The sequence below is a fragment of the Leopardus geoffroyi genome, chromosome C1 (genome assembly GCF_018350155.1).
Source record: "Leopardus geoffroyi isolate Oge1 chromosome C1, O.geoffroyi_Oge1_pat1.0, whole genome shotgun sequence".
Taxonomy (NCBI): Eukaryota; Metazoa; Chordata; class Mammalia; order Carnivora; family Felidae; genus Leopardus; species Leopardus geoffroyi.
Genome location: NC_059328.1, coordinates 98,919,145 through 98,934,826, shown reverse-complemented (window position 1 = coordinate 98,934,826; position 15,682 = coordinate 98,919,145). Strand labels below are relative to the sequence as shown.

At 47.8% G+C, this 15,682-nt stretch overlaps 1 protein-coding gene across 1 annotated transcript in view; it reads left to right on the top strand.

The window, feature by feature from the left end:
* Positions 1–14,482, top strand: part of CASQ2 (calsequestrin 2) — a 65,064-nt gene extending 50,582 nt beyond the window's left edge. The window contains exons 9-11 of the mRNA XM_045478767.1: positions 9,183–9,283; positions 11,447–11,521; positions 13,079–14,482. Of these exons, the coding sequence (XP_045334723.1) occupies positions 9,183–9,283; positions 11,447–11,521; positions 13,079–13,294 (392 nt within the window). The 3' untranslated portion in view covers positions 13,295–14,482. The remainder of the gene's footprint in view (positions 1–9,182; positions 9,284–11,446; positions 11,522–13,078) is intronic.
* The last annotated feature ends 1,200 nt before the right edge of the window (positions 14,483–15,682 follow it).

The window sequence follows — 15,682 nt, the reverse complement described above, 5'->3', positions numbered from 1 at the left end:
TTTAGGATGGCTAAACAGCCAGGCCTTGGGACATAAGGTGCCCGGGCAGGGATTCCAAACCTGCCAGCACAGAGAAGCACAAGCACCAAAGCCACCTGGGGCTGGTTATAACAGGACCTTCAGAAACCTGTAACTTCACGGAACTCCGGAACTCCGAGGTGAGTTAGTTAACACAGCATTGGGTTTGGGAACTGCCGCTCCAGGCAATGTAGGACTGTGGCCTTTGCCTGGGGCCTCTTGTATACTCATAGAGACGACCAGGAAGCTCCGAGAAGCTGAGCAAACTTCCCACGAGGGCACAAGGAATTAGTGGTAGGTCATGAGGGAGCCAGAGATGGTCTTGGCCATCAGTGCTTACCTGGTCCTTGTGCAGTGCCTTGACGAATAGTGGATACTCAATAAACAGCTGTCGGGAGGTGATCAGATCAGCATGTGACTGACCAAGACTCAGCCCCAAGACTCCACTGCCATGCTGTTAATACATTATCAGCCTGCGTAGTTCTTGCAGATTGAGACTTAAATGTTGTTATCATACAATTTTTAATCAAACTTGAGAGATAATCCCTACATGACAATATTCACTTTAAAAAATTGTTTTTATTGCTTATTTATTTTTGAGAGAGAGAGTGGGAGCAGGGAGGGGCAGAGAGAGAGACACACACACAGAATCCGAAGCAGGCTCCAGGCTCTAAGCTGTCAGCACAGAGCCCGACATGGGGCTTGAACTCACGGGCCATGAGATCATGACCTGAGCCGAAGTTGGGTGCTTTAACCGACTGAGCCACCCGGGCGCCCCAACAGTATTCACCGTTTTAAAGTGTGTGATTCGGTGTAGCTTTAATATATTCACAAAGCTGTGTTCCATCTAGTTCCAGAATGTTTTCAGGCCCTCAGAAGGAAAGCCCACGCCCATCAGCAGTGGCTCCCGTTTCTCCTCCCCCAGCCCCGGGCAGCCACTACTCCACTTTCTATCTCCATGGATTTGATTATTCTGGACATGTCATAGAAGTGGAATTATGTAATCTGTGGCCTTTTATGCCCGGCACCTTTCGCTTGGCCTAATGTGTTCGAGGTTCTCCATTATGCAGCATGCACGCATCAGTAATCCACTCCGTGTTAGGGCCAAACACTGTTCCATTGTATCAAGACCAAATGTATGCTCCAAATTATCTGAGGGTTTCCTCCTCCCTTTTTTTTTATTAAAAGTTCTGAACGTCCACTCTGTCTCAGTTTTCCCATCACTGACTTGCAGAGTTGGAAAAACTCTCCCAGGATATCTAGTCTTTGACTGAAAAAGAAATGCCCGAATGGTTCCAGCTTCTCTCCACAGTTTCTGGCTACCCCTCTGCCCCTGGAGGAGAAAATAGCAAAGGAAGCCAATTGCCCAGGGTTTACAAGGTATAATCAAACAGAGTCGGATTCCTGGTGTTGTGTGAACAGAGATGGAATTGCCATCAGCAGCAGTGTGCTGGCCAGACTCAGGGTGGGGGTGGGGGGGCTTCCTCTCCCCCCCCCCCCCCCCCCGCCCCACCTGCTCCCTTCCGGGATGGTGGGGGAAGCCTGTCTGGCTCTTCGGAACAATGGAACAAAGAGGCCTCCAAGAAGTTGTAGGAACCTGTTTGACAGAGATTGCTGCTGTAATGAATCAAGCTCCTGAAACTACTTTCACCTCCTCCCTGCACAAATATCCCTGGGCCCGAAGCTGTGTCTTTCCCCAAAGGAGCCCAAGCTTGGGCTTGTTACTGAGAAGCAGGAAGAAATGCACTGAAAGAGGGGGCGTGTGGTCTCATAGCAGATTTTTTCATCAAGGGAGGGCCTGGCCCACTCAGGCCTAGGAAAGGGAAAGGCTTTTCTGCGAAAGTCCAGACTGCGTGGCTAGTCAGTCATTATCCGAAGGTCACTGATGTGTAACCCGGGGCTGAGGGGCCTGGCTGCAGGACTAGGAATTTCATTCCTGCCCAGACAGTGGTTGCTCATATACCTTTGCTCTTGCTAACAAGCTGTACATGGCCGATTGCCCCAACCAAATCCCTACCCGCTGGCCAAAGAACGATCATACGTCCAGGAAGTGCATACGATTCTCCTTAAAGAGCTAACAGTCTTGAGGAAACGCGCTATACGGAGATGACCTCATCCGGTCCCCAAAGCCACGCTGCGATATATGTGCGATTATTGTCAACCCAGCTCAGATGAGAAAAGCGGGTTTTAGAAGTTAAATGACCCAAATCACTTGCTGTATCTAAGCCAAGATTCAAATTCCAGCAGGCTTTCTTGACCTCCGAATCCGTCCTGATTATGATGAAATAAATGGTCATGATCACTTATCTGCTTATGAGACAGAACCCCACGCGGGCATCCCATTTTACAACTTGTTCCCATTTTACAACTGAGGAAGCTGAGGCCAGGGTGGCCTGCTGGGGGAAGCAGAGCAGGAATGAGCTGTCTGGCTTCCTTCACAGGAAGGCCTTGCTGCAGACTTGGGGGCCCCTCCCAGTTACCACCTCAATGACCTCCAGTGATCACTCGGCCCGCCCTCCTTCCTCTCTGCTGCCCTTCACCACCCCCTCCACCTCCACCATGTGAAAGACACAGAGAAGTTCCATAGTGTGTGCTCGAGATCACATGGACAGAGGCAGAGCAGACACAGGAGCTTCGATTTCTTGCCGGCGCAGCTGAGCACCCTACCTGCCGGGCCACCTGGCCCTAGACGGGCTCTGAGCATGCGCAATGCAGCTGGAACATGGAGATGAGGAGGGGGTGGGGGGGGGCAGGGAGGGCAGGAGAAAGGGGGAAGTGAGAAGAGAGTGCCAAGTAAAGGAGGGAGGTCAGCCATCCTCCCTGCTGTCCACTGATGTTCCCAGATTTGGAATACAACCGTCTATCCTAGTGATCTGGGTCCCTCAAGGGCTCTTCTCCGACGGGTCCTGACAATGCCAGCTGTGAGCTTGGTTCCCAGACTTCAGTGCCTGCTCTCTGGGCCCTGGAAGGACACGTCTGGCGCTCTGCTCTCGCCCCAGGCCCCAGGCCCTGTGTGCGGCTCCGTCTTCCTCCTCCAGAGCCTCTCCCGCTCCTGCGCTCAGGATGCCCCCGGAGCCACAGTTTGACAGGTTTGAAAACGAACGCCTCTCCTCTGCCGCCCCTAGACGTGTCTGCATCAGGCTGACATCTTCTTTATAACACCTGCTGAAAGGTTCGCAGACTGGCATTTCTACATGAGCGCATGCTGGATGGATATCCTCCAAGGGCCCAGGGAATATTCTCACTAACAAGCTGGAAATGCAAGGACGGGCTGCCATGTGCAGGCGCGGATTGGCCCCAGAATGAACGTCTCCAAGCCCTATTCCAACCGGATTGCGACTGCCTGAGGTTCTTACGAAATGCTTTTGAGACCAGTTGTCTGCAGTGGGCATGCTGACTGCTTATTTGAGCTTCCAAATGCAAATCTGATTTATCGAACTTAGCATTTGGGGTTCTTGCTAAGTGCTAACTGTGCAGGTATCACAACCCTATGTACTAGGTATGGTCCTTATCATCTTCCCTGATGTACAGATGAGGAAACAAAGGTATGGAGAACTTAAATAACGTCACCAGGTCACATAGCTAAGAAGTGGTCGAACTGGGGCTCAAATCCAGGCCCCCAGCCCCTGGGCTTGGCTCTGAGATACACAGGTCTCTGCCAGACAGAGCCCTGGCTGCTGTCACGGCTGGGACTGTCCCCCAGGGCTTGGTCCAGCCTCATTCCCACCAGATCCTCCCTGCCTGGGAGGAGGAGAGCATAATCACCAGTTTCCCCTCCCACAGAGCTGTGATTCCCAGAGGCCTCTCGCCTGCCGTGGGAAACCTGGCTCCACACTGGCCCTCAGCGCTGGGTCATGGGACGTCAGGTTCCAAGCCTGTGTGGCAGGGAGGGAGTCACAGTTCTCACAGTGCCAGGTCCCTCTTCTTTATTTAGGTCGATCTCTGAGACTCCAGTCACACTCAGGGACACCGCTGAGTTAGCCAACCAAACACACTGGGGCTGGGAGGAAGAGGGGCGTGGCCCTGTCCACCTGCTCCAGAGGACGCTGCCCCCATGCTGTTTCCTGGAGCCCCGTGCTTCCCTACTATTGAAGCTTTCACACTCAGCTTGCAAATCTCAGGCACAACTTTGAGGGAAGAAGATGGCAACAGCTTTGGTAGGAGTGCCGAACTCTCAGAGGGAAAACGACAGCGGAAATGGCTCTAGACGTGCAGACCGAAAACCTGAGTTACAGTCCTGGCTCTGCCCCTTGCTCTCAGGTGACGCCGGGCAAGCCACATACTCTCCTTGTGTCTCAATTCCATCCTCTTTAAAATGGGGATACTAAGATCTTCCTAACCCCATCAGGACCAGATGTGAAGATTAAATGCAGAGACTAGTCCTGTAGTTGTTTTGGTGTCTAAATAACTACTGGCCCCCCAAAAGCACAGAATAATATTTCCTCCTTTTTTTTTTTAAATCTAGCTTTTTAAAAAATCGTGGACTATTCCTTCTGAAAGATACATGGGGGTGCCCGGGAGGCTCAGTCGGTTAAGCATCCACTTCTTGATTTTGGCTCAGGTCATAATGTCACGGTTGTGAGATTGAGCCCCTCGTAGGCTCTGCCTGAGAGATTCTCACTCTCCTTCTCCCTCTGCCCCTCCCCCACGCACACACACGCCCACTCTGCACACACATTCTCTGTCCCCCCCCCAAAAACAATTAAAGATATACAGCCACACTCTTACAAGGTCTCTAAGCTTAGTGCATCACTGATGAAGTAAACATTTATTCATTTCAAATCCACCTATTTATTCATGTGATCCCAATTGTGGGCTCATCTTCTGCTTTACATTGAATAACAAAAGTGAAATATGGCTTCCTACGCCTGCCTTCCTGGTCAGAAAGGGAGGGTCCATCATGGCTGTTTCCCTTTCCCAAGACACCTGCTTGGACACCTGTTTTACAAAGAAACAGAAGCTGTCCCTAAGAGGAAATTGAACTTGTAACTTACAATTTTAGCAACTAAATGCCTGGGAAACCAATCTAGCTACCTTAACCCAGCTTTCCCAGATGCATGAGAATCCATTCCAGGAGGTCTACATTCAAGGCTGGGATAAAGGGGAGAGAATGTATCTATCAGGCTGTGAACCTTGAATCAGGAATATCCAAGTTAGCTTAGTGACTTTAGAACGAAGGAGACAAATCTTGCTCTAACCCACATATTGAGGCAAGATTCTCATAGCTACACCTACTGGCACAGCCACCCTGAAGCCTTCAGTCATAGAGTCATTAACAGGGGCCAGAAGGAGCCACCCCATCACATACTGTCTCCCTGTGTAACTTCCTATGAGTCTGTCTTATCTATTGCATGGGACCAAGACTGTATCTAACCCACCACTTGTGCCCAGATCATTGTATTTATTACTGATGCATTGAATGGAGAGATGAATGGTCAAATTCCTTGTATTCAAGCAGAAGAATCCAGATGATTTAGGAATAACGGCTAAAGCTTACTATGTGCCATGCACCATCTCAGTGCTTTAGAGGTATGAACTCATGTAACCTACAACCACCTTATGAAACAGGTACTATGATTATCATCATCCCATCTTTACAGATGAGGAACCAAGACTTGCCGTAAGTCACACTCAAAATGGCGGAACCTGGATTTGGACCAAGGTTGTTTGCCCCAAGGGTCCGTGTGTTTAAGCATCATGCCAGGCTCCTTCTGTCTGTTCTGTTCTTGAAAATGTCCAGGGAGGAGAAGGATTATGACCATTATGGAATTCGTCATCCTGAAAGTCAAAAAGCTGCCTTTGGATCTGGATGAGGTTTCTCTTGCTTTAATGTCAACCTCATTTATCCATTTATTACTGTGAATGTTTTCTGAGATTTCCTTACTCCTCTATAGATGCAAAAATATTTTATATTCCTAAAAATAAGCATTAAGCCAAAATTTTCACTTCTCTTGTTTATGTAAAAACTCCGGTCCATTTGATTTTTCTTGCAGAACCCAATTTTTATTCCTTCAGTTTTTTTTATTTTTATCTCCAAGCCTGCTCTAGCATGTAGAATAGAAAAGGTTCCTGTACATAGCATTTCTTTGTATTTATTCCAACATTCTGTAGGGTTTTCCATCAGAAAACTATAGTGCTATCTTGTGTGTTTAGTCGTATTTTTTTAAGTTTTTTTTAAAATTTATTTTTGACAGAGAGAGGCAGAGCATGAGTGGGGGAGGGGCAGAGAGAGAGAGAGGGAGGGAGATACAGAATCCAAAGCGGGCTCCAGGCTCTGAGCTGTCAGCACAGAGCCCGACACAGGGCTCGGGCTCACGGACCGTGAGATCATGACCTGAGCCGAAGTCGGACGCTCAACCAACTGAGCCACCCAGGCGCCCCTGTTTAGTCGTAGTTCTGGTGACAACCTTGCCCCTTTGCAATACAGTGTCCAACTGGCTTCTTGCTTCCCTTTATGCGAGTTCATCTTTTGTATCTCGAGTTTAGTTTCTACTTGAATCAGGGTCTGTGTCATTGAATTTCATCCTCTTTGTGAATTTCTGATTTGTCAAGTTCGCTTTTTTAAAAAAAAAGTGTATTTATTTTGAGAGAGAGCAAGAGAGCATGAGTGAGTGTAGGGGAGGGGCAGAAAGAGGGAGACAGAGAATCCCAAGTAGACTCCGTGTTATCAGCAGAGAGCCCAAGGAGGGGCTTGATCCCACAAACCGTGAGATCACAACCTGAGCCGAAGTCAAGAGTCAGACACTTAACCTACTAAACCACCCAGGTGCTCCTCAAATTCACTTTTAAATTTGATTCTTACCTTCCAGAGTACTTCCTTCTGGCTGCTGGAAGTAGTCATGGGAAGTGTTTTTGGAGAATTCCCCCTTGTGGTCTGTGTAATGATATATAACCCACAGATTCCCTGTTCTGTGGCACGGTTCTGTCTCCAGAGAAGGGAGATCCATGGTGTCCAGATATCAGGAAATAGAACTGTGCCACAGAACAGGGAATCTGTGGGTTATGTATCATAATACGCAGTGCTCGACCTTCTCAGCCTCTCCTACAGGCACCAGGAGTAATATCCCCAGACCCAACCCCATCCAATCCCCACAATGACAATGAACTCTAAAGCCTGCAGCCCTATTCCTCATAAGGGTCTGTCCTAGAAGGTAACTCTTGATCTCCAGGTTTCCCTCGCTAACCGAACATTTGCTTTACATCACATTGCTTTTACAAAAGTCCTATGTTAATACCTGCTTTTGCTAATGAAAAGAAATCCAAAGAGGATTTTGGATTTTATAAAATGTTATTGCTTCTTCGCTTTACAGCATTTTGGTTCATAGGAACGTTCTACTTTTGGATATCAAGGGAGACCTGTAATTCAGAAACTAGGTGGAAAAATCACCCAGGCAGAGCATATCTCTGCTGGAAGAGTCTGCGGCCTCTTGACTACTAGCAGTAACTCTGCTCTCCAGATAGCAAGGCCTGAGGGGGCCCAGTCTGAATCTAACAGTTAGCAGTGTGAGCTAGTGACAGTGTGAGTGACTCCACCCACTCAGAGCCGAATTGCTAAGGATGGCATGCATTTTGCCTGGAATGTATTGGAGATGAGGAAGGGCAGAGAAAATCTTTACCAAGCAAAGGCTAGAGCTCCTGGAGAGGGGCGAGGCTTGTTAAACAGAGAAGAGCTCCAAGTGCCTGGGACCTCAGCACAAGAAGAAACCTTTACAATGAAAGGGCAGTTACTAAACTGAATTAGGACGCAGGTGGCCAGTTGCTTGTAGAGAGGGCGTACATTTCAGGCCACACATCAGCTAGGCCAGACATGGAACTTTATTGTCTAGAACCAAACCTGAATTGTACCCAGTGGGAACTGGGTCTGATCATCGATGCCCCCCACCCCAACCCTCACCCCACCATCCCTAGAGGTCCGGGGTCTTGCCGCTTCCCGGGGGCACAGACAGGTGCACTATTCACCTGGTCGGTGTCGGCTGTGGTTGCATATGGTCTCCAGCCCTTGTTCCCAGCAGGTCACCTCTGGTCCTGTCCATCCCAACTGTGGCATCGTCCATGTTCCTCAGAACCACAGAGAACTCGGTGGGGCCTCGGGACAGACCTTTCTGCCCCAGTGCTCCTGCACTGAGGGGTCCTCCAGGAGATTCGGGGACCTTTCCATTTTCCTGAGTTTCATTCTGAAACAAAGCCTGAGGCCCCTATGCTCTGATTTTCCCTGGAAGTGTGGAGTTTCTGTGTGTGGACACACATGTACACACCAGCTTACATCTGTGCACACGCACGTACAAACACGTATGCACAAACACATACGCACAGGCACAGAGCTCATTCTCAGATACTTCCCAGAGTCTCCACTCTTTGTTTCTAGTTTGGAGTCGGGTGAGGATGTAGTGGGGTTAGGGTGTGCTTTTTCTTACTAAACATTCTTCCAAAACTTTTTGTTTCTGGTATAAATTTTATGCTCCCAGTCCTTAAAGGTTTAGGCTTAATTTTTTATTTTTATTACAAAAAAAACCCCAAAAAACTGTGTTCTTGAGGCTCACAAGGCTTGTCTCTGCTTTTCTTATGAATCATCCCTCCCCTGGGGGCAATGAATGCTGCTGCCTGGTTGGGGGAAGGCAGACATACAAGGAAATGGTGAGGGAGGAAGAGAAACCCTATTTGCTATCTCAAAGCTATGAAACCAGCTGTAAATCAGAAGCATAGTTTGAAAGTTTTAGAAATTCCAGGTTGTAGAAAATTAAGCATCCAGGCTGCATGTTCTTGGTATGTAGAACTCAGGGATGGCAAATTACTCGTTTCCAAAGAGGGCACAGGGCACCGAGGACCAGGCAGGGGTTCCTCTGATCTGGGATTGTACTTGCTGACTCAAGCCTGGTCAGTTTTCACGTGCAGATTAGCCAATGGAGCCCAGCTTTGAGTTAAGAAGCAGCCGCTTCCCTGTGAACTTTTAATTTTTTTTTATTTAAAATTTTTATCATTTCCTTTGAGGAAGCTGCTTTGCGGCTGGAGTTCTCATCTGACTCATTTTATAGAATAATCCTATAATTAAGGGTATGCACCAAATAGGCCTAAGAAACCCTCGTGGAAAAACCACACTCCCTGCTCTTGGTGTTGGAAGCCATGTCTGTGCTGGGGTTACTCAGCCTTCTCGAATCCTGCTTCAGATGGTTACGAGTTCCTGGAAATCCTGAAACAGGTTGCCAGGGACAACACGGACAACCCTGACCTGAGCATCGTGTGGATTGACCCGGATGACTTTCCTCTGGTGAGTGGCTCAGACCCCGGCACCTTTGGCGGTCACCTTCACAGTCTCATGCTTGTGTTTAGTGTGAGCCCCAGGAGCACAAAGCAGGGTGTGAATCAGGAGACGCACTTGCAGAAACACGATGACCACCCCCATCCAGTGTGGGAGACCTTGGCCACTGGGGCAACACTGACTTTCGCGCTGACACGATTAGACCCAGCACTCACCTCCCTGGAGACCAGGGGTTCCTCTGGCCCACCCACGCGAGTGAGCGGGGTGAATTTCTTCTGCTAGCACGTCCATTGCTGTCCCCATCCCACCACCTTCCTTGCTATCGCCTCCTTCATGTTCTGGGGGAGGGGGGAGCGTCATTCCAAGGGAACCAGAGTTACTAAGAAATTAAAATCAGACCTGAACATTTTGCATGGAGTTAAGAACTTCATGGAGATGAAGGAGCAAGTTCTTGGAGAGCAAAGACCATCTGCCACATGCATTGTGTTCTCCCAGGTCCTAGCATTGTTGTATCTAGCACATGTTGAATGTATAAGAAAATTAAAGTCCCCAACTCTTGCTGGTGTCAGTGATCAACGGCCAGAAAACCTTGATTATGCCTATTTTTATTTTTTTTTTAAATTTGTTTGAGACAGAAAGAGAGAGGGAGAAGGAGAGGGGGCAGAGGGAAAGAGAGAGAGAATCCCAAGCAGGCTCCACACTCAGTGTGGAGCCCGATGGGGGTGCTCGATCTCACGACCCTGGGATCGTGACCTGAGCCAATTTTTTCAAATTTTATTTGAGCGAGAGAGGGTTATGCTTACTTTTAAAGAGAATAATAAACAGAATTCATACAGCACACGAGCCCAGTGGTCGTGATAATGGATGTAGCTAATTTACTCCACTGTATGCTTGGAACCGTAGTAAATTCTTCACACGGACCATCTCATCTAATCCTCCCGACAACACTATGAAGTAGGGACTATCATAATCCCTGTCTGACAGATGAAAAGCAAAACATCTGGCAAGGTTGAAGCTACTATGTGGTAGACGTGATATCCTGACCCAGGACTATGTGTTGCCAAAGTTTTGTCTGCTAGTCAGTGGACTTTAGGATGAGCCAGCTGCTGCTGACCAGTACACGTTTAGTTATCATTAGATTATAAACGATAACTTGTCTTCTTCCCGAAATTACCATTTGCTGCATAGGACACGACGGATCATATCATGATTAAATAGTCAAAATGGAGGGGATTTCATGAGTTTGAGGGTCCTGAAACCCAACCCTACATACAGAGTAAGTGAATCGAAGGCAGAGACTCTCCTGACACCTGAGGTCACTGTCATCATTCTGGGTAATCGTAACAGAGTCATGGCCTCATAAGATCCTAGATATTATGACATTTTTTAGTTAGCCTCTGCCAGACTGTATTTCTAGTTTACCCGGACTGTTTTGTTATGCAGGCTTGCAGATGGCCAGCAGCTCTCCCAACTTGCCCTATGTGTTTGTTTATCTTGGTTTTTACAAAGGAGAAATCTTTAGACTGTCCCGACATCCAGGTTCCTGACTATCCCTGGTCCCCATCAAGCCATATATTTGCCTTGGAGACTTTCTGTCACTGAACATTTGCACTGTCTTAGCCCCATGGCCCCTTACTCCTTTAGTCTCCCCCCCCCCGCCCAGTCTAGTCCATGTGGATCCCAAGCCTGGCAACGTACGCCTCCCCCGCCACCAACCCTTTTAATTGGATGGCACTTCACTACCTTCCCAGCCACCTCGTGGATCAGAGTAGTGCAAGGTAAGGGATTTTTAAATGGGCCACTGAAAGAGAAGTGGGGGAAAATGGCTCTCTCGCCACACATAAACTATAAAAGAGCCACAAGTAATTTGGGAATCAACGTCAGACCATCTCTGTAATATTCTTCCTTACAGCTGTAGAAGATTTTATATTACATGTTTTCATAGTTTGTGTTACAACATCTTGTTTTCATACTTATTTAAAGTGCTTGAGGGCTGAGGCCAAGTCTTCAGTTTTCAAAGTGCCCTCAGATGTTTTGGAGACCTTTAATCAATGGTGACCTATGATGATGGGATGGCAGGTGGGTCCAGCCACAAAATGTGGCTTTAACAGGGAATGCCCTCTGTCTGCTGTCTAATCTCATTTTTTTTTTTTTTTTTTGTTATTGCTTCAGCTTGTTGCCTATTGGGAAAAGACTTTCAAGATTGATCTATTCAAGCCACAGATTGGGGTGGTGAATGTGACAGATGTGAGTATACCCCATGAAAGCTTGCTCAGGCACCCTCAGACTGTCCCGTCTTGACTGGGCCACCACGTATACGAGTCTAGCCTGTCCTGAAATGAAAAACTTGCCGGTGTGGCCCAAGCCTAGAGTCTGAGCCAGTCTTAATCTATGGTTTCATGATTCGCTTCCATGGGCACTTCCTTGGAAACGTATGGCCATGTTTCCTTGCTTACAGGGCCAGCTGTCCTGTTTTACTATTTGGAGCTTTCCACCCAAGTAACCTCTCCCGTGAATTTTCTCCCCAAGCACAACAACAAAGTGTTTTAATGCAAAAGAACCCACACATGAAGCTTCCATTGCACAGTGGCTGATCAGCAAGGGGGCTACAGGAGAAGGGGAGGAAGATCACATAGGAAGAGGGGGCCTCTTCTCACCATGCAGGCACCATTGAACTGAGGGCAGGGAGGCAAGCTGGTGTGGCGGACTGGCAGAGCATGAGGAATTTTAGATCTCAGCCCACATGTCTGACACAACTCCACCATAAAAACAAAAAACAAAAAACAAAAAAAACAGAAGGGGGCACAGATACAACAGATAATGGGCAAATAATGGACAGAAAGAGATGGTCACAGAGAAGTCATTAGAGCCCTAATTAATGGCGGTGGAAATGCTTGTGAATGGGGCCCAGGTAGCCATGCCCTTTTACCCTGTTGCTGGGCGTCTGGTCACCTGGGGAATTCTGTACTTATTTATTTTCGAAACTGCCTTTTAAATTAATAATAATAAACAAGTTTTAAAATTTGCTCAAGTTAAAACATTTTTAAGTAAAACAGCAGACGATAAGGTGAAAAGCAAAAGTATTTCCCACTGCCCTGACCTTCTTTTTCCCATTCCCCGAGGGAACCACTGGTAAGTGGTTTCATGGCCATCCTACCAGAAATGTCATATACATGTTTGTTCTTATTAAATAGGTGTCTTGTAGATATGCTCATGTAATCAGAGGGAAAAAAAACCAGTGAAAACATAATTACAATTCATAATAATACTTGATTTCAATACCCCTGGAAACCGCCCCAATCCTGGCCTGCCTCCCCATCCCAAGCACTTTCCACAGTAACGACCTAATGCTTGGGATAAGGAGAGCAGGCAGGTTAGGGTGGGGAGTGCTGGGGATCTGGAGGAACTACTCCTGGGTGGAGAAGCAAGGAAGAAATTCGGGGTGTGTGGGTGGGGGGAGGTGGCATCTTAAGGAGGGGCTGGGTTGAAGCAGCTGCCAGTCTCAGCATGCTGGGCTCCGCCCATTCCCCTGCCAACCCTCCACAGCCCTGCCTCCACACTCTTCCTCCTTCCCCAGAAACTGTTCTGCACAAACTACACACACACATACACACACACACCCCTCCTTTTATCTTGCACAAGTGCGATACTACCCAGAGTGTTCTGCATTGAGGCTTTCGCATTTAACAGTGTGCACACGTCCCTGACAACTGAGCCAGGCTGCTTGGACCCCTCTGGTCTGACTCGTCCTTCCTGCACTCACTCACTCACTCGGTCCCTCGGTCCCTCGGTCCCTTGCTGCAGGCCGACAGCGTCTGGATGGAGATCCCAGATGACGACGACCTGCCCACAGCTGAGGAGCTGGAAGACTGGATCGAGGATGTGCTTTCCGGGAAGATAAACACTGAAGACGACGACAACGAAGATGAGGATGACAGGGATGATGACGAGGATGACGATGACGATGACGACGACAATTCTGATGAGGATAATGATGACAGCGATGATGATGATGAGTAGCCCCCACCCCGGATGACTGATAAAAGCAAAATCACAGCTACACGACCATGCAGACAGCACGGCGGGGACAGCACACAGCCCTGGCCTCCGCCCGCCAGCTCCTTCCCCCTTGCCCATCCCTTTCCCCAACCCCTTCTCATCAGGAGCTGTACCATTCAGCAAATGCCTCTAAACCCAGTAATCCCACTCAGCAGGAACAAGTGGGGGAATTATTGCCATGTGGACTGTCTTGATTGTCTTGGAAAAACTCTTGTTCTTTGCCAGACTGTCAGCGGCTGTAGCAGTGCCGGAATCCAGTGGTCTGGTCGAACAATCCCCTGACACCGCTACTCAAGTTTACTTGTTGTCTTTGATGTGACGGTAACAGAATGGACAGCTGGCAAACTCCGAGCATAGAATGACCTTACAGTCGGAGCCCAGGGAGACCCGCAATTAATCCATTTGGTTCCCGTGCCTAGAACATCAGTGGGGATCCCTCCTCAAGGCAAGAGGTTCTCTCTTAGGGAGGGCTCAGCCTTAGAAACGAGTTTATAAATCAGTTAAACTGATTCTTTCAAATGTAGGTGAGGCCATTATGAGCTCAGATCCAAGTGTTGGGATAGCTACTGGGAGGCCTTGAACCCCATGTGTACAGATATCACCATCATTTCTAGTACGTTAGGATCTGGGATCGGAGGTAGATTTGCTTTCTGAACTTCCCTTTAGCGATGACAAATCTTGCACTATGCACAAGGGGGTGGGGAAAGTGGGAGGATTACAGGTTTTTAATTTTTTCTTCTGGGTTCATGCCCCTGATTGAGTCAGCTGGCTTCCTAGTCTGAACTGGGATCTAGATACCCTTCTCTGTTGCTGCTAGTGAGCCCTCCCTTGGGGAGTGAAAGTTGGTTTATCTAGAGGTCAACCAATGCTCCATTTGTCAGCCCTCCCACACTTGCACAGGACAATAGCTAGAGTTCATAATGGCGCCCTCAGGAACTGAGAGAATCCCAAAGTGCCTTCAAAACTATCTAGAAGTTACATTGTGCTTGATAGTTTTAGCAGTAAGTGTGCATTATAACGTTCTAATTTATTTTCTCAATCTTTTAACACGTGTAAAACACGGTGCAAATGCTTTGGAAATAGGGTAATCCTTGTATGGAATAGTAGCCAACTAACACTACCATTAAACTTATACTTTGAAAATATTGAGACTATCTTGGAAATCCTCGCTTGGTTTTCCTGATCCTGCTCATTTTCTCTTGGTTCCTGTCCTACCTCTCTGTTCCCTCTGTTTTCCTTTCTGGCCCCTCTTTCCCTGCCTGCCCTTTAATTGATAGTGTTTCACAGTATCTCTTGACTCTAACTTTCTTCCAAGGTACTATCATCCGTGCCCATCAGCTACCACCTGTGGGCTAATGACGTCCAAGTCTGGGTCTCTAACCTTGACCACTCTCTTAGTTTTAGACCCCATTCATCTTGGTTTGGATGTTGCACAAGCAATGCAAACAACATGGCAAAACCCCAACTCATTACCTTCTCCCCTAAACTTCTCCTCCTCCTCTTCATGGAGTCCCATATTGGAAGAGTGGTATCACTGTGTATCCAATTGTCAAGGTGATCTGAAGGGGCTGCCTTCCCCTCTGCAACCATGGAATTTTGTGCATACCCCAAACCATGGAAATTGTCCTTAATTGTAACGCATAGGAGCGCCTGGGTGGCTCGGTCGGTTGAGCATCCGACTCTTGGTTTCGGCTCAGGTTCATGGTTCGAGCCCCATGCTGGGCTCTGTGCTGACAGTGCAAAGCCTGCTTGGGATTCTGTCTCTCCCCCTCTCTCTCTTTCTCTGCCCTTCCTGTGCTCTCTCTCTCTCTCTCACAGAATAAATGAACTTAAAAAATCATTTAAATTGTAACACATATTTATGTGCCTGTCTTTTCACTAAATTGTAGGCTTCTTGGAAGCAAGGAATTTATTTATCTTTGTATCCTCAGCAACTAGCACTTTATCCAGCACAAAGTACACACTCGTTTCTTGAACTGGTGGGTGAATGATTGATTCACCAGAATACGTATCATTCCCCAGCGCTGTTGGATAACAATGCTTACAAGGCCTCCCCTTCACAAAGCAAGGCAGACACTTCCCAAGCTGGACTATGTTGTGACCCAGCCAGACCCAACCACACCTCTAATAAGCTCTTGGGGAGGTAAATTTTCAAAGCAATCTTTGAAGCTAATCTTTCAAGTAGTCAAGGAATGTGGTCTGTCATGAAAGTGGTCTGTTCTCCAGCCCAGGAAAAATTCCCTGTTCCTGGAGGCTGAGTAATATGCATTAAGCCTAAATCATGTCGTGGTACTCCCATATTAGAAGCACTGAGTGTTAAGTTAGTACTGTTTGTATGTAGTAGTGCTG